At 50.9% G+C, this 23243-nt stretch overlaps 1 protein-coding gene across 4 annotated transcripts in view; it reads left to right on the top strand.

The window, feature by feature from the left end:
• The window catches only part of LOC139229857 (class I histocompatibility antigen, F10 alpha chain-like), a 62681-nt gene extending 39616 nt beyond the window's left edge, over positions 1-23065 (top strand). For 3 of the 4 annotated variants that reach the window (XM_070861484.1, XM_070861480.1, XM_070861482.1), the window contains 2 exons: positions 18911-18976; positions 19090-23065. In XM_070861484.1, the coding sequence (XP_070717585.1) occupies positions 18911-18976; positions 19090-19139 (116 nt within the window). In that variant the 3' untranslated portion in view covers positions 19140-23065. The remainder of the gene's footprint in view (positions 1-18910; positions 18977-19089) is intronic. The other variant, XM_070861481.1, reaches the window with a different exon arrangement.
• The last annotated feature ends 178 nt before the right edge of the window (positions 23066-23243 follow it).

The raw sequence follows: 23243 nt of genomic DNA, 5'->3' as shown, positions 1-23243 counted from the left end.
CAGTTCAAACTGTCACAGGACAGAGAGTGGACAGCACCAGTTCAAACTGTCACAGGACAGAGAGTGGAGAGCACCATTTCAAACTGTCACAGGACAGAGAGTGGAGAGCACCAGTTCACACTGTCGCAGGACAGAGAGTGGAGAGTACCAGTTCCAACTGTCACAGGACAGAGAGTGGAGAGCACCAGTTCACACTGTCACAGGACAGAGAGTGGAGAGCATCAGTTCAAACTGTCACAGGACAGAGAGTGGAGAGCACCAGTTCAAACTGTCACAGGACGGGAGAGTGGGGAGCACCAGTTCAAACTGTCACAGGACGGGAGAGTGGAGAGCACCAGTTCACACTGTCACAGGACAGAGAGTGGAGAGCACCAGTTCACACTGTCACAGGACAGAGAGTGGAGAGCACCAGTTCAAACTGTCACAGGACATAGAGTGGAGAACACCAGTTCAAACTGTCACAGGACAGAGAGTGGAGAGCACCAGTTCAAACTGTCACAGGACAGAGAGTGGAGAGCACCAGTTCAAACTGTCACAGGACATAGAGTGGAGAACACCAGTTCAAACTGTCACAGGACAGAGAGTGGAGAGCACCAGTTCAAACTGTCACAGGACAGAGAGTGGAGAGCACCAGTTCAAACTGTCACAGGACAGAGAGTGGGGAGCACCAGTTCAAACTGTCACAGGAGAGAGATGGAGAGCACCAGTTCCAACTGTCACAGGACAGAGAGTGGAGAGCACCAGTTCAAACTGTCACAGGACAGAGAGTGGAGAGCACCAGTTCAAACTGTCACAGGACAGAGAGTGGAGAGCACCAGTTCTAACTGTCACAGGACAGAGAGTGGAGAGCACCAGTTCAAACTGTCACAGGACGGGAGAGTGGAGAGCACCAGTTCAAACTGTCGCAGGACAGAGAGTGGAGAGCACCAGTTCAAACTGTCACAGGAGAGAGATGGAGAGCACCAGTTCCAACTGTCACAGGACAGAGAGTGGAGAGCACCAGTTCCAACTGTCACAGGACAGAGAGTGGAGAGCACCAGTTCAAACTGTCACAGGACGGGAGAGTGGAGAGCACCAGTTCAAACTGTCACAGGACAGAGAGTGGAGAGCACCAGTTCAAACTGTCACAGGACAGAGAGTGGAGAGCACCAGTTCAAACTGTCACAGGACAGAGAGTGGAGAGCACCAGTTCACACTGTCGCATGTCAGAGAGTGGAGAGCACCAGTTCACACTGTCACAGGACAGAGAGTGGAGAGCACCAGTTCAAACTGTCACAGGACAGAGAGTGGAGAGCACCAGTTCACACTGTCACAGGACGGGAGAGTGGAGAGCACCAGTTCCAACTGTCACAGGACAGAGCGTGGATAGCACCAGTTCAAACTGTCACAGGACAGAGAGTGGAGAGCACCAGTTCAAACTGTCACAGGACGGGAGAGTGGAGAGCACCAGTTCAAACTGTCACAGGACCGAGAGTGGAGAGCATCAGTTCAAACTGTCACAGGACGGGAGAGTGAAGAGCACCAGTTCAAACTGTCACAGGACAGAGAGTGGAGAGCACCAGTTCAAACTGTCACAGGACAGAGAGTGGAGAGCACCAGTTCAAACTGTCACAGGAGAGAGATGGAGAGCACCAGTTCCAACTGTCACAGGACAGAGAGTGGAGAGCACCAGTTCAAACTGTCACAGGACAGAGAGTGGAGAGCACCAGTTCAAACTGTCACAGGACGGGAGAGTGGGGAGCACCAGTTCAAACTGTCACAGGACGGGAGAGTGGAGAGCACCAGTTCACACTGTCACAGGACAGAGAGTGGAGAGCACCAGTTCACACTGTCACAGGACAGAGAGTGGAGAGCACCAGTTCAAACTGTCACAGGAGAGAGAGTGGAGAGCACCAGTTCAAATTGTCACAGGACAGAGAGTGGAGAGCACCAGTTCAAACTGTCACAGGACAGAGAGTGGAGAGCACCAGTTCAAACTGTCACAGGACGGGAGAGTGGAGAGCACCAGTTCCAACTGTCACAGGATGGGAGAGTGGAGAGCACCAGTTCAAACTGTCACAGGACGGGAGAGTGGAGAGCACCAGTTCCAACTGTCTCAGGACAGAGAGTGGAGAGCACCAGTTCCAACTGTCACAGGACAGACAGTGGAGAGCACCAGTTCAAACTGTCACAGGACAGAGAGTGGAGAGCAGCAGTTCTAACTGTCACAGGACAGAGAGTGGAGAGCACCAGTTCAAACTGTCACAGGACAGAGAGTGGAGAGCACCAGTTCCAACTGTCACAGGACAGAGAGTGGAGAGCACCAGTTCTAACTGTCACAGGACAGAGAGTGGAGAGCACCAGTTCCAACTGTCACAGGACGGGAGAGTGGAGAGCACCAGTTCCAACTGTCACAGGACAGAGAGTGGAGAGCACCAGTTCAAACTGTCACAGGACAGAGAGTGGAGAGCACCAGTTCAAACTGTCACAGGACAGAGAGTGGAGAGCACCAGTTCAAACTGTCACAGGACAGAGAGTGGAGAGCACCAGTTCCAACTGTCACAGGAGAGAGAGTGGAGAGCACCAGTTCAAACTGTCACAGGACAGAGAGTGGAGAGCACCAGTTCAAACTATCACAGGACAGAGAGTGGAGAGCACCAGTTCAAACTGTCACAGGACCGAGAGTGGAGAGCACCAGTTCAAACTATCACAGGACAGAGAGATGGAGAGCACCAGTTCCAACTGTCACAGGAGAGAGAGTGGAGAGCACCAGTCAAACTGTCACAGGACAGAGAGTGGAGAGCACCAGTTCAAACTGTCACAGGACAGAGAGTGGAGAGCACCAGTTCAAACTGTCACAGGACAGAGAGTGGAGAGCACCAGTTCCAACTGTCACAGGAGAGAGAGTGGAGAGCACCAGTTCAAACTGTCACAGGACAGAGAGTGGAGAGCACCAGTTCAAACTATCACAGGAGAGAGAGTGGAGAGCACCAGTTCAAACTGTCACAGGACAGAGAGTGGAGAGCACCAGTTCAAACTGTCACAGGACAGAGAGTGGAGAGCACCAGTTCAAACTGTCACAGGACGGGAGAGTGGAGAACACCAGTTCAAACTATCACAGGAGAGAGAGTGGAGAGCACCAGTTCAAACTGTCACAGGACAGAGAGTGGAGAGCACCAGTTCAAACTGTCACAGGAGAGAGATGGAGCGCACCAGTTCCAACTGTCACAGGACAGAGAGTGGAGAGCACCAGTTCCAACTGTCACAGGACAGAGAGTGGAGAGCACCAGTTCAAACTGTCACAGGACGGGAGAGTGGAGAGCACCAGTTCAAACTGTCACAGGACGGGAGAGTGGAGAGCACCAGTTCAAACTGTCACAGGACAGAGAGTGGAGAGCACCAGTTCACACTGTCACAGGACAGAGAGTGGAGAGCACCAGTTCAAACTGTCACAGGACAGAGAGTGGAGAGCACCAGTTCAAACTGTCACAGGACAGAGAGTGAGAGCACCAGTTCACACTGTCACAGGACGGGAGAGTGGAGAGCACCAGTTCCAACTGTCACAGGACAGAGAGTGGAGAGCACCAGTTCAAACTGTCACAGGACAGAGAGTGGAGAGCACCAGTTCCAACTGTCACAGGACAGAGAGTGGAGAGCACCAGTTCCCACTGTCACAGGACAGAGAGTGGAGAGCACCAGTTCAAACTGTCACAGGACGGGAGAGTGGAGAGCACCAGTTCAAACTGTCACAGGACAGAGAGTGGACAGCACCAGTTCAAACTGTCACAGGACAGAGAGTGGAGAGCACCAGTTCAAACTGTCACAGGACAGAGAGTGGAGAGCACCAGTTCACACTGTCACAGGACAGAGAGTGGAGAGCATCAGTTCAAACTGTCACAGGACAGAGAGTGGGGAACACCAGTTCAAACTGTCACAGGACAGAGAGTGGAGAGCACCAGTTCAAACTGTCACAGGACGGGAGAGTGGAGAGCACCAGTTCAAACTGTCACAGGACCGAGAGTGGAGAGCATCAGTTCAAACTGTCACAGGACGGGAGAGTGGAGAGCACCAGTTCAAACTGTCACAGGACAGAGAGTGGAGAGCACCAGTTCAAACTGTCACAGGACAGAGAGTGGAGAGCACCAGTTCAAACTGTCACAGGAGAGAGATGGAGAGCACCAGTTCCAACTGTCACAGGACAGAGAGTGGAGAGCACCAGTTCAAACTGTCACAGGACAGAGAGTGGAGAGCACCAGTTCAAACTGTCACAGGACGGGAGAGTGGGGAGCACCAGTTCAAACTGTCACAGGACGGGAGAGTGGAGAGCACCAGTTCACACTGTCACAGGACAGAGAGTGGAGAGCACCAGTTCACACTGTCACAGGACAGAGAGTGGAGAGCACCAGTTCAAACTGTCACAGGACATAGAGTGGAGAACACCAGTTCAAACTGTCACAGGACAGAGAGTGGAGAGCACCAGTTCAAACTATCACAGGACAGAGAGTGGAGAGCACCAGTTCAAACTGTCAAAGGACATAGAGTGGAGAACACCAGTTCAAACTGTCACAGGACAGAGAGTGGAGAGCACCAGTTCAAACTGTCACAGGACAGAGAGTGGAGAGCACCAGTTCAAACTGTCACAGGACAGAGAGTGGGGAGCACCAGTTCAAACTGTCACAGGAGAGAGATGGAGAGCACCAGTTCCAACTGTCACAGGACAGAGAGTGGAGAGCACCAGTTCAAACTGTCACAGGACAGAGAGTGGAGAGCACCAGTTCAAACTGTCACAGGACAGAGAGTGGAGAGCACCAGTTCTAACTGTCACAGGACAGAGAGTGGAGAGCACCAGTTCAAACTGTCACAGGACGGGAGAGTGGAGAGCACCAGTTCAAACTGTCGCAGGACAGAGAGTGGAGAGCACCAGTTCAAACTGTCACAGGAGAGAGATGGAGAGCACCAGTTCCAACTGTCACAGGACAGAGAGTGGAGAGCACCAGTTCAAACTGTCACAGGACGGGAGAGTGGAGAGCACCAGTTCAAACTGTCACAGGACAGAGAGTGGAGAGCACCAGTTCAAACTGTCACAGGACAGAGAGTGGACAGCACCAGTTCAAACTGTCACAGGACAGAGAGTGGAGAGCACCAGTTCACACTGTCGCATGTCAGAGAGTGGAGAGCACCAGTTCACACTGTCACAGGACAGAGAGTGGAGAGCACCAGTTCAAACTGTCACAGGACAGAGAGTGGAGAGCACCAGTTCAAACTGTCACAGGACAGAGAGTGGAGAGCACCAGGTCCAACTGTCTCAGGACAGAGAGTGGAGAGCACCAGTTCCAACTGTCACAGGACAGACAGTGGAGAGCACCAGTTCAAACTGTCACAGGACAGAGAGTGGAGAGCAGCAGTTCTAACTGTCACAGGACAGAGAGTGGAGAGCACCAGTTCAAACTGTCACAGGACAGAGAGTGGAGAGCACCAGTTCCAACTGTCACAGGACAGAGAGTGGAGAGCACCAGTTCTAACTGTCACAGGACAGAGAGTGGAGAGCACCAGTTCCAACTGTCACAGGACGGGAGAGTGGAGAGCACCAGTTCCAACTGTCACAGGACAGAGAGTGGAGAGCACCAGTTCAAACTGTCACAGGACAGAGAGTGGAGAGCACCAGTTCAAACTGTCACAGGACAGAGAGTGGAGAGCACCAGTTCAAACTGTCACAGGACAGAGAGTGGAGAGCACCAGTTCCAACTGTCACAGGAGAGAGAGTGGAGAGCACCAGTTCAAACTGTCACAGGACAGAGAGTGGAGAGCACCAGTTCAAACTATCACAGGACAGAGAGTGGAGAGCACCAGTTCAAACTGTCACAGGACCGAGAGTGGAGAGCACCAGTTCAAACTATCTCAGGACAGAGAGATGGAGAGCACCAGTTCCAACTGTCACAGGAGAGAGAGTGGAGAGCACCAGTTCAAACTGTCACAGGACAGAGAGTGGAGAGCACCAGTTCAAACTATCACAGGACAGAGAGTGGAGAGCACCAGTTCAAACTGTCACAGGACAGAGAGTGGAGAGCACCAGTTCCAACTGTCACAGGAGAGAGAGTGGAGAGCACCAGTTCAAACTGTCACAGGACAGAGAGTGGAGAGCACCAGTTCAAACTATCACAGGAGAGAGAGTGGAGAGCACCAGTTCAAACTGTCACAGGACAGAGAGTGGAGAGCACCAGTTCAAACTGTCACAGGACAGAGAGTGGAGAGCACCAGTTCAAACTGTCACAGGACGGGAGAGTGGAGAACACCAGTTCAAACTATCACAGGAGAGAGAGTGGAGAGCACCAGTTCAAACTGTCACAGGACAGAGAGTGGAGAGCACCAGTTCAAACTGTCACAGGAGAGAGATGGAGCGCACCAGTTCCAACTGTCACAGGACAGAGAGTGGAGAGCACCAGTTCCAACTGTCACAGGACAGAGAGTGGAGAGCACCAGTTCAAACTGTCACAGGACGGGAGAGTGGAGAGCACCAGTTCAAACTGTCACAGGACGGGAGAGTGGAGAGCACCAGTTCAAACTGTCACAGGACAGAGAGTGGAGAGCACCAGTTCACACTGTCACAGGACAGAGAGTGGAGAGCACCAGTTCAAACTGTCACAGGACAGAGAGTGGAGAGCACCAGTTCAAACTGTCACAGGACAGAGAGTGAGAGCACCAGTTCACACTGTCACAGGACGGGAGAGTGGAGAGCACCAGTTCCAACTGTCACAGGACAGAGAGTGGAGAGCACCAGTTCAAACTGTCACAGGACAGAGAGTGGAGAGCACCAGTTCCAACTGTCACAGGACAGAGAGTGGAGAGCACCAGTTCCCACTGTCACAGGACAGAGAGTGGAGAGCACCAGTTCAAACTGTCACAGGACGGGAGAGTGGAGAGCACCAGTTCAAACTGTCACAGGACAGAGAGTGGACAGCACCAGTTCAAACTGTCACAGGACAGAGAGTGGAGAGCACCAGTTCAAACTGTCACAGGACAGAGAGTGGAGAGCACCAGTTCACACTGTCACAGGACAGAGAGTGGAGAGCACCAGTTCCCACTGTCACAGGACAGAGAGTGGAGAGCACCAGTTCACACTGTCACAGGACAGAGAGTGGAGAGCATCAGTTCAAACTGTCACAGGACAGAGAGTGGGGAACACCAGTTCAAACTGTCACAGGACAGAGAGTGGAGAGCACCAGTTCAAACTGTCACAGGACGGGAGAGTGGAGAGCACCAGTTCAAACTGTCACAGGACCGAGAGTGGAGAGCATCAGTTCAAACTGTCACAGGACGGGAGAGTGGAGAGCACCAGTTCAAACAGTCACAGGACAGAGAGTGGAGAGCACCAGTTCAAACTGTCACAGGACAGAGAGTGGAGAGCACCAGTTCAAACTGTCACAGGAGAGAGATGGAGAGCACCAGTTCCAACTGTCACAGGACAGAGAGTGGAGAGCACCAGTTCAAACTGTCACAGGACAGAGAGTGGAGAGCACCAGTTCAAACTGTCACAGGACGGGAGAGTGGGGAGCACCAGTTCAAACTGTCACAGGACGGGAGAGTGGAGAGCACCAGTTCACACTGTCACAGGACAGAGAGTGGAGAGCACCAGTTCACACTGTCACAGGACAGAGAGTGGAGAGCACCAGTTCCAACTGTCACAGGAGAGAGAGTGGAGAGCACCAGTTCAAACTGTCACAGGACAGAGAGTGGAGAGCACCAGTTCAAACTATCACAGGAGAGAGAGTGGAGAGCACCAGTTCAAACTGTCACAGGACAGAGAGTGGAGAGCACCAGTTCAAACTGTCACAGGACAGAGAGTGGAGAGCACCAGTTCAAACTGTCACAGGACGGGAGAGTGGAGAACACCAGTTCAAACTATCACAGGAGAGAGAGTGGAGAGCACCAGTTCAAACTGTCACAGGACAGAGAGTGGAGAGCACCAGTTCAAACTGTCACAGGAGAGAGATGGAGCGCACCAGTTCCAACTGTCACAGGACAGAGAGTGGAGAGCACCAGTTCCAACTGTCACAGGACAGAGAGTGGAGAGCACCAGTTCAAACTGTCACAGGACGGGAGAGTGGAGAGCACCAGTTCAAACTGTCACAGGACGGGAGAGTGGAGAGCACCAGTTCAAACTGTCACAGGACAGAGAGTGGAGAGCACCAGTTCACACTGTCACAGGACAGAGAGTGGAGAGCACCAGTTCAAACTGTCACAGGACAGAGAGTGGAGAGCACCAGTTCAAACTGTCACAGGACAGAGAGTGAGAGCACCAGTTCACACTGTCACAGGACGGGAGAGTGGAGAGCACCAGTTCCAACTGTCACAGGACAGAGAGTGGAGAGCACCAGTTCAAACTGTCACAGGACAGAGAGTGGAGAGCACCAGTTCCAACTGTCACAGGACAGAGAGTGGAGAGCACCAGTTCCCACTGTCACAGGACAGAGAGTGGAGAGCACCAGTTCAAACTGTCACAGGACGGGAGAGTGGAGAGCACCAGTTCAAACTGTCACAGGACAGAGAGTGGACAGCACCAGTTCAAACTGTCACAGGACAGAGAGTGGAGAGCACCAGTTCAAACTGTCACAGGACAGAGAGTGGAGAGCACCAGTTCACACTGTCACAGGACAGAGAGTGGAGAGCACCAGTTCCCACTGTCACAGGACAGAGAGTGGAGAGCACCAGTTCACACTGTCACAGGACAGAGAGTGGAGAGCATCAGTTCAAACTGTCACAGGACAGAGAGTGGGGAACACCAGTTCAAACTGTCACAGGACAGAGAGTGGAGAGCACCAGTTCAAACTGTCACAGGACGGGAGAGTGGAGAGCACCAGTTCAAACTGTCACAGGACCGAGAGTGGAGAGCATCAGTTCAAACTGTCACAGGACGGGAGAGTGGAGAGCACCAGTTCAAACAGTCACAGGACAGAGAGTGGAGAGCACCAGTTCAAACTGTCACAGGACAGAGAGTGGAGAGCACCAGTTCAAACTGTCACAGGAGAGAGATGGAGAGCACCAGTTCCAACTGTCACAGGACAGAGAGTGGAGAGCACCAGTTCAAACTGTCACAGGACAGAGAGTGGAGAGCACCAGTTCAAACTGTCACAGGACGGGAGAGTGGGGAGCACCAGTTCAAACTGTCACAGGACGGGAGAGTGGAGAGCACCAGTTCACACTGTCACAGGACAGAGAGTGGAGAGCACCAGTTCACACTGTCACAGGACAGAGAGTGGAGAGCACCAGTTCAAACTGTCACAGGACATAGAGTGGAGAACACCAGTTCAAACTGTCACAGGACAGAGAGTGGAGAGCACCAGTTCAAACTATCACAGGACAGAGAGTGGAGAGCACCAGTTCAAACTGTCAAAGGACATAGAGTGGAGAACACCAGTTCAAACTGTCACAGGACAGAGAGTGGAGAGCACCAGTTCAAACTGTCACAGGACAGAGAGTGGAGAGCACCAGTTCAAACTGTCACAGGACAGAGAGTGGGGAGCACCAGTTCAAACTGTCACAGGAGAGAGATGGAGAGCACCAGTTCCAACTGTCACAGGACAGAGAGTGGAGAGCACCAGTTCAAACTGTCACAGGACAGAGAGTGGAGAGCACCAGTTCAAACTGTCACAGGACAGAGAGTGGAGAGCACCAGTTCTAACTGTCACAGGACAGAGAGTGGAGAGCACCAGTTCAAACTGTCACAGGACGGGAGAGTGGAGAGCACCAGTTCAAACTGTCGCAGGACAGAGAGTGGAGAGCACCAGTTCAAACTGTCACAGGAGAGAGATGGAGAGCACCAGTTCCAACTGTCACAGGACAGAGAGTGGAGAGCACCAGTTCCAACTGTCACAGGACAGAGAGTGGAGAGCACCAGTTCAAACTGTCACAGGACAGAGAGTGGAGAGCACCAGTTCCCACTGTCACAGGACAGAGAGTGGAGAGCACCAGTTCACACTGTCACAGGACAGAGAGTGGAGAGCATCAGTTCAAACTGTCACAGGACAGAGAGTGGGGAACACCAGTTCAAACTGTCACAGGACAGAGAGTGGAGAGCACCAGTTCAAACTGTCACAGGACGGGAGAGTGGAGAGCACCAGTTCAAACTGTCACAGGACCGAGAGTGGAGAGCATCAGTTCAAACTGTCACAGGACGGGAGAGTGGAGAGCACCAGTTCAAACAGTCACAGGACAGAGAGTGGAGAGCACCAGTTCAAACTGTCACAGGACAGAGAGTGGAGAGCACCAGTTCAAACTGTCACAGGAGAGAGATGGAGAGCACCAGTTCCAACTGTCACAGGACAGAGAGTGGAGAGCACCAGTTCAAACTGTCACAGGACAGAGAGTGGAGAGCACCAGTTCAAACTGTCACAGGACGGGAGAGTGGGGAGCACCAGTTCAAACTGTCACAGGACAGAGAGTGGAGAGCACCAGTTCAAACTGTCAAAGGACATAGAGTGGAGAACACCAGTTCAAACTGTCACAGGACAGAGAGTGGAGAGCACCAGTTCAAACTGTCACAGGACAGAGAGTGGAGAGCACCAGTTCTAACTGTCACAGGACAGAGAGTGGGGAGCACCAGTTCAAACTGTCACAGGAGAGAGATGGAGAGCACCAGTTCCAACTGTCACAGGACAGAGAGTGGAGAGCACCAGTTCAAACTGTCACAGGACAGAGAGTGGAGAGCACCAGTTCAAACTGTCACAGGACAGAGAGTGGAGAGCACCAGTTCTAACTGTCACAGGACAGAGAGTGGAGAGCACCAGTTCAAACTGTCACAGGACGGGAGAGTGGAGAGCACCAGTTCAAACTGTCGCAGGACAGAGAGTGGAGAGCACCAGTTCAAACTGTCACAGGAGAGAGATGGAGAGCACCAGTTCCAACTGTCACAGGACAGAGAGTGGAGAGCACCAGTTCCAACTGTCACAGGACAGAGAGTGGAGAGCACCAGTTCAAACTGTCACAGGACGGGAGAGTGGAGAGCACCAGTTCAAACTGTCACAGGACAGAGAGTGGAGAGCACCAGTTCAAACTGTCACAGGACAGAGAGTGGAGAGCACCAGTTCAAACTGTCACAGTACAGAGAGTGGAGAGCACCAGTTCACACTGTCGCATGTCAGAGAGTGGAGAGCACCAGTTCACACTGTCACAGGACAGAGAGTGGAGAGCACCAGTTCAAACTGTCACAGGACAGAGAGTGGAGAGCACCAGTTCACACTGTCACAGGACGGGAGAGTGGAGAGCACCAGTTCCAACTGTCACAGGACAGAGCGTGGAGAGCACCAGTTCAAACTGTCACAGGACAGAGAGTGGAGAGCACCAGTTCAAACTGTCACAGGACGGGAGAGTGGAGAGCACCAGTTCAAACTGTCACAGGACGGGAGAGTGGAGAGCACCAGTTCAAACTGTCACAGGACCGAGAGTGGAGAGCATCAGTTCAAACTGTCACAGGACGGGAGAGTGAAGAGCACCAGTTCAAACTGTCACAGGACAGAGAGTGGAGAGCACCAGTTCAAACTGTCACAGGACAGAGAGTGGAGAGCACCAGTTCAAACTGTCACAGGAGAGAGATGGAGAGCACCAGTTCCAACTGTCACAGGACAGAGAGTGGAGAGCACCAGTTCAAACTGTCACAGGACAGAGAGTGGAGAGCACCAGTTCAAACTGTCACAGGACGGGAGAGTGGGGAGCACCAGTTCAAACTGTCACAGGACGGGAGAGTGGAGAGCACCAGTTCACACTGTCACAGGACAGAGAGTGGAGAGCACCAGTTCACACTGTCACAGGACAGAGAGTGGAGAGCACCAGTTCAAACTGTCACAGGAGAGAGAGTGGAGAGCACCAGTTCAAATTGTCACAGGACAGAGAGTGGAGAGCACCAGTTCAAACTGTCACAGGACAGAGAGTGGAGAGCACCAGTTCAAACTGTCACAGGACGGGAGAGTGGAGAGCACCAGTTCAAACTGTCACAGGACGGGAGAGTGGGGAGCACCAGTTCAAACTGTCACAGGACGGGAGAGTGGAGAGCACCAGTTCACACTGTCACAGGACAGAGAGTGGAGAGCACCAGTTCACACTGTCACAGGACAGAGAGTGGAGAGCACCAGTTCAAACTGTCACAGGAGAGAGAGTGGAGAGCACCAGTTCAAATTGTCACAGGACAGAGAGTGGAGAGCACCAGTTCAAACTGTCACAGGACAGAGAGTGGAGAGCACCAGTTCAAACTGTCACAGGACGGGAGAGTGGAGAGCACCAGTTCCAACTGTCACAGGATGGGAGAATGGAGAGCACCAGTTCAAACTGTCACAGGACGGGAGAGTGGAGAGCACCAGTTCCAACTGTCTCAGGACAGAGAGTGGAGAGCACCAGTTCCAACTGTCACAGGACAGACAGTGGAGAGCACCAGTTCAAACTGTCACAGGACAGAGAGTGGAGAGCAGCAGTTCTAACTGTCACAGGACAGAGAGTGGAGAGCACCAGTTCAAACTGTCACAGGACAGAGAGTGGAGAGCACCAGTTCCAACTGTCACAGGACAGAGAGTGGAGAGCACCAGTTCTAACTGTCACAGGACAGAGAGTGGAGAGCACCAGTTCAAACTGTCACAGGACAGAGAGTGGAGAGCACCAGTTCAAACTGTCACAGGACAGAGAGTGGAGAGCACCAGTTCCAACTGTCACAGGACAGAGAGTGGAGAGCACCAGTTCAAACTGTCACAGGACGGAGAGTGGAGAGCACCAGTTCAAACTATCACAGGAGAGAGAGTGGAGAGCACCAGTTCAAACTGTCACAGGACGGAGAGTGGAGAGCACCAGTTCAAACTATCACAGGAGAGAGAGTGGAGAGCACCAGTTCAAACTGTCACAGGAGAGAGAGTGGAGAGCACCAGTTCAAACTGTCACAGGACAGAGAGTGGAGAGCACCAGTTCAAACTGTCACAGGACAGAGAGATGGAGAGCACCAGTTCCAACTGTCACAGGAGAGAGAGTGGAGAGCACCAGTTCAAACTGTCACAGGACAGAGAGTGGAGAGCACCAGTTCAAACTGTCACAGGACAGAGAGTGGAGAGCACCAGTTCCAACTGTCACAGGACAGAGAGTGGAGAGCACCAGTTCAAACTGTCACAGGACGGGAGAGTGGAGAGCACCAGTTCAAACTGTCACAGGACAGAGAGTGGAGAGCACCAGTTCAAACTGTCACAGGACGGGAGAGTGGAGAGCACCAGTTCAAACTGTCACAGGACAGAGAGTGGAGAGCACCAGTTCAAACTGTCACAGGACAGAGAGTGGAGAGCACCAGTTCAAACTGTCACAGGACGGGAGAGTGGAGAGCACCAGTTCAAACTGTCACAGGACAGAGAGTGGAGAGCACCAGTTCAAACTGTCACAGGACGGGAGAGTGGAGAGCACCAGTTCAAACTGTCACAGGACAGAGAGTGGAGAGCACCAGTTCAAACTGTCACAGGACAGAGAGTGGAGAGCACCAGTTCAAACTGTCACAGGACAGAGAGTGGAGAGCACCAGTTCAAACTGTCACATGAGCATCCAGTCATGCCCTGGTCACTGCCTCCAAGGGAAGTGGAGTGTGGGAAATTGCACTCTGCTTCCATTGACGGGTGGTAAGGCCAATTCTGCGGCGGGAGCAGGACTTCCACGCTGGGGGCTGAAATTCCCTGCCCCAGAAGGTTACCACCCCCGAGGTGGGAGCCTGTGCAGGGAGGCAGAGGGAAGTTGAGGGGAGACGGGGGCAGGGGATGGAGGGGAGAGTCGTGGAGGTGGGGACCGGAGAAACCCAGGGCGGGGGACAGGAGCGGCCACATTGCAGCGGAGGTCTGGGGGGGGGGCAAAGTGTGTTGGAGGGACGGGCCTGGGGGCTCTGTGCCTCGGTGCGGGGATGTTCGGAGTGGGGTGGACGGGTTGACTGCGTAGATGGCGGTTGGTGGATGTGGTGTGCTTGACGTCGCGGGGGCGTGGCTCCGGGGTGGCCTGGGCTGGGGGCTCGACATCCGGGGGTGGTCGGCATTTGGGAAGGATTCTGACGGGACAGGGCGGGTTGGGTTCGGGGGGGTGTTCCCCGTGTTGGGTGGGTCCGGAGCCGGGGGGTGGGGGGGCGGGGTCACGCTCTGGGGATGGGGGGTGGGCTGTTTGAGGCTGGGATGGGGAGAGACTTCTTCACTCGGGGAGTTGTTGGCCTGTGGGGATCCCTGTGGCGGAGAGTTGTTGATGCCAGTTCATTGGATGTGTTCGGGAGGGAGTTGGATATGGTCCTTGCGGCTGGGGGGGTCGGGGGTGCGTGGGGGGGAGGTGCTGGGTGATCAGCCATGATCTTGTTGAATGGCGGTGCAGGCTCGAAGGGCCGAATGGCCTACTCCTGCACCTATTTTCTATGTTTCTATGTTTCTAAGGCGCTTCACGGGAGTATATGCGATAACAAAGTTGAAAGTGAAGGAACTAACTAGATTAATATATAAAACATTACAAATATAGTCATGATTTTCCAAAACTCTCTCGATTCAGGAATTGTCCCCATGGATTTTAAGCCTGCCAATGTCACACCATTATTTAAGAACGGTAGGAGAGATGAACTAGAAATGATAGGCCTATTAGTCTAACGTCAGTTGTGGGGAAGTTACTTGAATCTGATATTAGGGACTGAGTGACTGAGCACTTGGACAAATATTAACTGATCAGAGAGAGCCAGCATGGATTTGTAAAGGGTAAGTCATGTCGAACGAAGTTAGTTGAATTTTTTGAGGAGATAACTAACATGGTAGATAAAGGAATGTCTGTGAATGTTATTTGTATGGAATTTCAGAAGGTTCAATAAGGTTGCACGTAAGATACTGTTAACAAAAATGAGAGGGCATGGAATTTGAGGCAACCTACTAGGTTGGATAGGGAATTGGTTAGGAGGTAGGAGACAGAGAGTAGGGATAATGATTATATTCTCCAATTGACAGAATGTGACTAGTGCTGTCCCCAAGGGATCTGTACTGGGGCCTCAGCTTTTCACTGTATTTGTAAATGACTTGGATGAAGGAATAGGGAGCCTTTGTCCAGGTTTATTGACAACACCAAGTTAGGCGACACAGTAAATAGTGTAGATGGGAGCAGAAAGTTGCAACGGGACATTGATTAAGTGAGTGGGCAAAACTCTGGGAAAGTGTGAGGTCATCCACTTTGCACACAGGAAAGATCGATCAGAGTAATTTCCAAATGGTGAAAAGCTGGGAACTGTGGATGAACAGAGCGATTTAGGGGTCCAGGTACAGACATCGAGTGGACAGGTACAAAAATAATTTTAAAAGCTCATTGAATGTTGGCCTTTATCTCGAGGGCTGGAATACAGATGGGTGGAAGTTACGTTACAGCTGTATAGAGCTCTGGTTAGACCCCATCGAGAGCAATGTGTTCAGTTCTGGGCACCGCACCTCAGGAACAATGGGCCCAAGTTTCCACATGATTTGCGCCTGATTTTTAGGAGCAACTGGTGGAGAACGGACTATCTTAGAAATCGCAATTCTCCACATTTTTTTTTCTGCAGTTCTGGTCAGGTAGAACAGTTCTACTTTGGAACAGAATTTTTTCTTCAAAAGGGAGCGTGTCCGGCCACTGACACCTGATTTGAAAGTTTCCACAGTGAAAATGTACTCCAAACTAAAGTAGAATGGAGCAAGTGAAGATTTTTGTCGAACTGAAAAAGCCTGTTCTACACATTAAAAAATCAGGCGCAGGTTACAAATTAGGCGTCCAGAACGAGGTGGGGGGGGGGAATGGGAAGTCATTAAATTCTACAATAAATCCTTATTTATACTTCTACAAATATTATACAAATAAATCCAACCTGAATAAACATTTATAAGCAAAGAAAAGATTAAATAAACCATCTTCCTACCTGTGTGAAAGTGCTTCAGCCATCGTTCATTCCTGCGGGGGGGGGGTTGGGAAAGGAGACAGCCGTTTGTTGCCGCGGAGGGTGGGGAGGGGAAGGAGACAGCGGTTTGTTGCCGCGGAGGGTGGGGAGGGGAAGGAGACAGTGAGAAGGGTAGCCTCAGTGCTGATGGCAATGTGCTTTTATTAAAAAATGTTCAAAAATTAAACAGCTACAAAGAACTACAGAAATGGTGGAGTGCCAATGTTTTTTTCACACTGCGCGTGCGCGAACGCTCCAACGCGCACGCGCAGCCTTGCCGGCAGGAAAAAAACTAATTTAAATAGTACCCGCCCCCTCCCACTTACAAAATCGGCGCGAGTGTAGGCTCCGCCCCCCTGGGCGCCGCGCCAAACAGACAAGGAGCTGCAAAGCGCTCGAGAATAGCGCGTTTTTATTCTGCCGCCGTTTTAGGCGCGAAAAACGGGCGCCCAGCTCGGAGGGGCGCCCGTTTTTTATCCTGTGGAAACTTGGGCCCATGATGTTGACCTTGGAGAGGGTGCAGCACAGATTCACCAGAATGATACCGGAGATAAAATGGTTAAATTAGATGCATAGACTGGGTTTGTATTCCCTTGAATATAGAAGATTAAGTGGTGATCTAAATGAGGAGTTTAAGATCAAGTAGATAGGGAGAAACGGTTTCCTCTGGTGGGGAGTTCAGAACAATAGGGCATAGTCTTAAAATTAGAGCTAGGCTGTTCAGGTGTGATGTCAGGAAACACTTCTTCACACAATGGGGAGTGCAAATCTGTAATTCTCTTCCCTAAAAAGCTGTTGAGGCTGGGGGCAATTAAATACTTATTAACTGAGATTGATAGATTTTTGATAGGCAAGACTATTAAGGGTTACAGAACCAAGGTGGGTAGATACAGATGAGCCATGATCTAACTGAATGTCAGAACAGGCTCGAGGGTCTGAATGACCTACTCCTGTTCCTGTGGAATTGGTGTAAGGGGTGGTTTGCAGGGGGTCAGCTTTCCCTTCTGACCTTATATGAGCGGTTCCGAATCGCTCCCACACCCTTGGTTCCAGACACTGGAATTATGAAGGGACTGTGACAGACTTGGACAGACAATCGGTTTCAAGGTAGGAAACAGGTATGGCTTTATTGTGTTTAAAAAGAAGTAAAAGGCACACCTTTAATAACACACACAGACCAATACACACTGAAGGGTACAACACATTGAATAAAATGTCAAATTACAATCTGTGGGGAAAAGAATACAGCTTAAACTCTAAATGGGGTAAAGAGGAGAATGCAGATACATTTACACAAGTTATCCCAGCCTCCCCCTCCCTCCCAATTCCCCTAACTAACTAAGTTATAGCTCTGAGGGTTCAGGGGCTATGCTCACCAATCCCTTTAGACAGTTGCCGGTGAATCACGGTTTCGGGGTTCGCTGCACTTGGCTTTCGAGTCGAGCCGTACCCCGGACGGAGGAGAGGACTTCGGACTGTGTAGTCTCCGGTTGGGGTGCGTCCTTTGATGCGCTAAGTTGCGTTTCGGATGTATGGGATGAGTACCCACTTTCTTTGGTTTTAGTTAGTCTTTTGAGGTAATTTCTCACCGTTTGGCGTTCAGAAGTAGATTGTAGAGTGGAAATAAATGTCGATTCTTCGGTTTTTGCGGAGTTGGTTTTGGTTGGTCGTTTCGCTGGTTGTGGTGGCCCGGGTTTGTCAATTTGGTTGCTGACAACCTTCCATTTCGTGGGCCTCGTGCTCGGTCGGTTCCTGATGAGTTCTGGTAGTTTCCTTCACTATTCCATTTCTTCACTGTAGAGCAAGCAGGCTGCTTGTGTCTGTCTGAGTTCCTTTCGAGTCTGTGTTCTGCTTCGTTCTGTGTTCTGCTAGTTCTGCCACTTCTGTGTTCTGCCACTTCTGTGTTCTGCTAGCCTTTCCTTGTAAAACTGGGGGATAGATATATCCCAACAAAAAGGCTCCGTTATCTCCCATCAAATCTCTTGGGCTCTGTTTAAACTGTTCTGTCCATTGATTTTCAAATGTCTCCTTTGTCAGCAGTAACTCGATTAGGGTGTGAGAATGTGCTATCACTGGTTTTGCATTGTTTTAGGATTGTCCAGTTTCTTCACCATGATTTCTATTGTGCTTGATTGGGTAATTCGATTATCTCTTCGAGGGTGAATAGCCTGGGGTCCTTAATGTACGAGTTTGGCCCCACCTCCTGTATTTGGTAACTCTTTTCCGCAGCCAAAATGTTGTAGAATCTTAAAATTGATATGCTCCTTCCCATAGATGTTTAGGGTATCTCAAGCTTCTGTAATTTAGGCCCATTTTGAATTTCCTTTTTTATGAGTCCATACACTGGGGGGGAGGGTTCTCCATGAATGCATCCCCTTTTATCCCCCGCTGGCTTCGTCTGCCCCTTTAAACTCATTTTAAAAGCCCAGAAAGGGATTTTTCTCCTCTGTAGGGGAAAGGTAACTGGAATCTTTGCGAGATATTGGTAAATTCTACATTGGTGAGGTTACCCCTCCCTTTACCCCCCTCACTGGTCCCCATGTGTCACTGTGGGGAGTTTAGTGGGTGTGAGAGAATCTCCAGTTCTTGGAGCCTGGAGGTTGGGGAAGCGGGGAGGGTGATTGGGGCCGGGGTCGGGTCCATAGAGACTAGTGGTTAGGGGTCTCAGGGCCAGGGTGGGAGGGACAATGGGGACAGACAGCCTGGAGATCGGGGGCTGTGGCTGGGAATCCTGCAGGGTGGAGGTCAGGGGTCTCGTGGCCAGGGAGGGTGGGAGATCGTGGTCGTAGCCGGGGAACCTGGAGGACGCGAATTGGGCGGAGGTTGGGGGTTGCTTGTTCTTAGGGCCGAGAGGGAGATCGGGTGTCGGGGGTCTCAGGGCTGGGAGAATAATTGGAACGTCCCAAGCCTGAAACATGGGAATGGCCCACAGTAAAGACCAGAGTTGTCACATCTCTGTATGTAACAGGGTTCACAATTATAGCTCCTTACTCTTGTCCATAGAAACATATGAAGCAGGAAACCCACAGCAAGCATTCCATATCAATGTTGGAAAAGGACATCAAACTGGTGAGATTCTAAGTTTTACAAAATACTGTTGAAATTGCTGCCTATTAATGTTCACAGTTACACTATTCTCTGTGTAGTTTACATGTTTAATATTTTCATTGGTTTCCCCACAGCCATTTCTGGAGACCGAGCTCAATCTCCATCACCCGGAATCCACGGATAATAATGAGGAACTGGAGCTGATTAAATCTGATTCGCAGCTCCAGACAGAGCCATTTGGGAGCGGGTCACAGCCCGGAGCAAGTCCACGTGACCCAGTGGGAGGTCACAGTCCACGTGACCCAGTGGGAGCTCACAAAACCACAACTGCACCAGCACAGAGTTCAGTACAGACAGACACTTCAATTCCTGCAACAACGCTTCTGATGCAAATACAGTAAAACCTACTCCAGGCAATGATATCACAGAACTCTTAACTGACTACGAGGAACAAGAAACAGCGCAGAGTTCACTGAGACCCTGCAAACCATATTAAACTACACCCTGGAAATAACCCATGAACAAAGACTCGCCAGGGCCCCGAGAGTTTGGAGGAATTGTCGACAATTGCGAGGTTGTTAATTGTAACACATGAGGCTGACAAGATTTGTTCACAAGGCAAAGCCAGTTCGGAAAACATTGAAAATTGTATCAAAGGGAGGCCATTCTCAAATATAAAATCGGAAAATGTGTCCTTGCAGGATTTCAAACAACAACAACTTCTATTTATATAGCACTTTAACATAGTAAAACATCCCAAAGCATTTCACATGAGTGTTATGACAAAAAATTTGACAAAAACTGAAGGAACAGTGTCGCTCAAAGCAGCAAGAGGAAAGGCTGTTGATGTAACATTGGGATCAGAAATTGTGCAGCACATGAGATATCACTGCAAAGGTGGGAGATTCCCGGAAATATTTCCAGGTGGCTCTGATGCTACATTTGAAGGAGAGAGAGAGTTTTGCTGAGTATTACCGATATATAAACCACACCGTGTCATCCTGAAAAAGATTGCCTTTAAGAACAAGCTCCTCTGCTGTGCTGCCTCGCACTGGATATTCTGCACGGGTTTATCAGGCGGGTGAGGGAAGCTATCCAGGATACAACACCTCCAAATAATGAGAATTCAGTGACCGGTATTATTTGGGCGTTTAAAGAGAAATTGGGCGATGACAGACAGATTCCACAGGAGAAGGTGGGAACTGTTTCTTTCCAGTCTGAAAAGATTAACCCGCAGAACTTTAATCAAGAAATTGGAAGTTTTATCAGTACAAATGATCTGACAGAAAGGGTTAGAGATTGGGGAAAGGATATTGCTGGGAAAATCACTGCTCTTCCCACAGATCCATCCAGGGAATTGTACACAATGTTAAGTGGCTGTGGGGAGCAGTGTCCCTTCTGTGGCGTCCTGTGTGACTGTACGCAGAGGAAGTACACACAGCACAGTGCTGAATATCACCGGAGCTCAGGGCTGAACAGATACCATAATACCAACAGACGACATTTCCAGTTGGGAATTACCTTGGGATCAGGTTCAAAAAGATATTGAAGAAAAATACAATGTGAAGATTGGCGAGTTCAAATAACTTGTTCGTTTCAAAGGCATCACTTGATAAATTACCCACCCCCCTCCGAGCACCACGGGGCCCTGCCAGCCCCCACTCACACTCACACTCCGAGCACCTACCCACAGGGCCCTGACAGTCTTCCCTCTCCCCCTCACACTCCAAGCACCTACCCACAGCGCCCTGCAAGCCTCCCCTCACACTCACACTCCGAGCACCGCGGGGCCCTGCCAGCCCCCCCTCACACTCACACTCCAAGCACCTACCCACAGGGCCCTGCCAGTCCTCCCCCTTCCCCTTACACTCCGAGCACCTACCCACAGGGCCCTGACAGTCCTCCCCCTCACACTCACACTCCGAGCATCTACCCACAAGGCCCTGACAGTCCTCCCCCTCACACTCACAGCACCTACCCACAGGGCCCTGACAGTCCTCCCCTCACACTCACACTCCGAGCACCTACCCACAGGGCCCTGCCAGTCCTCCCCCTTCCCCTTACACTCCGAGCACCTACCCACAGGGCCCTGACAGTCCTCCCCTCACACTCACACTCCGAGCACCTACCCACAGGGCCCTGACAGTCCTCCCCTCACACTCACACTCCGAGCACCTACCCACAGGGCCCTGACAGTCCTCCCCTCACACTCACACTCCGAGCACCTACCCACAGGGCCCTGCCAGCCCCTCCCCCTTCCCCTTACACTCCGAGCACCTACCCACAGGGCCCTGACAGTCCTCCCCCTTCCCCTTACACTCCGAGCATCTACCCACAAGGCCCTGCCAGCCCCCCCTCACACTCACACTCCGAGCACCTCCCCACAGGGCCCTGACAGTCCTCCCCCTCACACTCACACTCCGAGCACCTACCCACAGGGCCCTGACAGTCCTCTCTCTCCCCCTCACACTCCGAGCACCTACCCGCGGGGCCCTGACAGTCCTCCCCCTCACACTCACACTCCGAGCACCTACCCACAGCGCACTGCCAGTCCTCTCTCTCCCCCTCACACTCCGAGCACCTACCCGCGGGGCTCTGCCGGTGTCAAAACCGGTCGAAGAGCGGCGAGCTGCATCAGCTTCCCTGTTCAATGTAAATACAGAAAATGCTAGAAACACTCAGCAAACCAGACGTCAGCTGTGGAGAGAAACAGAGTTAACGTTTCAGGTCGATGACCCTTCGTCAAAACTGGAAAAAGTTAGAGATGTAACAGATTTTAAGCAATATAGGGGCATGGAAAGGGGGGAGGGGAGGATAGAACAAAAGGGAAGGCCTGTGATAGGGTGGGAGGCAGGAGTGATTAAATGACAAAAGGAGATGGTAACGGGACAAGTAAAGAAACAAACGATGGGTCCAGTAGAGGTGTAAATGGGAATGGCAGAATGGTCAACCGCTGTTGGATGTTTGACATCGACAGCTCACCTCAGTATCGCAGCGGCCTCTTCGCCACTCCTGCTCTGTTCCCGTAACTCTGCCGGAAACCCTGCCCTTCCCGCTAGGTTATAGAGTGGGAGAGGCCGGAGACCCTGCCCTTCCCACTAGGTTATGGAGTGGGAGAGGCCGGAGACCCTGCCCTTCCCACTAGGTTATGGAGTGGGAGTGGGAGAGGCTGGAAACACTGCCCTTCCCACTAGGTTATGGAGTGGGAGAGGCCAGAGACCCTGCCCTTCCCACTAGGTTATGGAGTGGGAGTGGGAGAGGCCGGAGACCCTGCCCTTCCCGCTAGGTTATGGAGTGGGAGTGGGAGAGGCCGGAGACCCTGCCCTTCCCGCTAGGTTATGGAGTGGGAATGGCTCCGAGGATCATAGAATGATACAGCACAGAGAGGCCATTCAGCCCATTGTGCCTGTGCTGGCTCTATGAAAGATCTATCCAATTAGTCCCACTCCCCTGCTCTTTCCCCATAGCCCTGCAACTTTTCCTCTTCAACTGTTTATCCAATTCCCTTTTGAAAGTTCTGTACGGTGGTGAGGAGGAATAACTGCTCAGGAGCTCTTGGATACAAAGAAATAATGCTGAAAATCCCAAATAATAAAATGTAAATACACAACAGGCCCGTCGGGATCTATAAATAGAAACAATAGGGTGAACCTTTGTTTTTGACTTGGGATCTCAATCCGAAATGTTAAACTGTATTTTCTCTGTTTATCAAACGGAAATCAGTAACTGACTTCAGAAGCATGTAGTAAATGGAACAGGCTTCTAATGCTGTAATACAGAGAGGCTAAACATTACATGAACATTTGTAGTCGCTGGTCCGAGAATTATGTGTTGTCATTTTATTGTTTCTCATGCTTTCTTTAAATAATTAAATAGCAGATTACAATTTATGCTTGTGCTCAATGATTGGATAATGTGATTCCTGTCAATGTTACCCAGTTTGTTGAATTTTACAATCAGAACTTAAACCATTACTGTTAAATTTTTATTCTGAAATTCTGATTGCCATAGTTTGGAATTTTAATTCTACAGTGAACAAATGCTTGAATTCTGTTCCATTGCATTTGAATTTAATTTCATTTTATATAAGGTTGTAACAAGTGTTTCTATATTCCATTAGTCAACTTTACTTTATCCAGTAATTTGTTTTGAAACTGTATAAACTTTGATCAGCTATAACTGCATGTCAATAAAACAAATTATTTAATCCAGCTCAGTGCCATTTTTAATAACTATTGCATACCCAGACAAAGCTGTATACAGACTAAGTGACTGGAGGATGGGTGTC

This window comes from Pristiophorus japonicus, chromosome 19 (genome assembly GCF_044704955.1).
Source record: "Pristiophorus japonicus isolate sPriJap1 chromosome 19, sPriJap1.hap1, whole genome shotgun sequence".
Classification (NCBI taxonomy): Eukaryota; Metazoa; Chordata; class Chondrichthyes; family Pristiophoridae; genus Pristiophorus; species Pristiophorus japonicus.
Note: the sequence above shows the minus strand (reverse complement) of the source record. Positions and strands in the feature narration are given on the sequence as shown.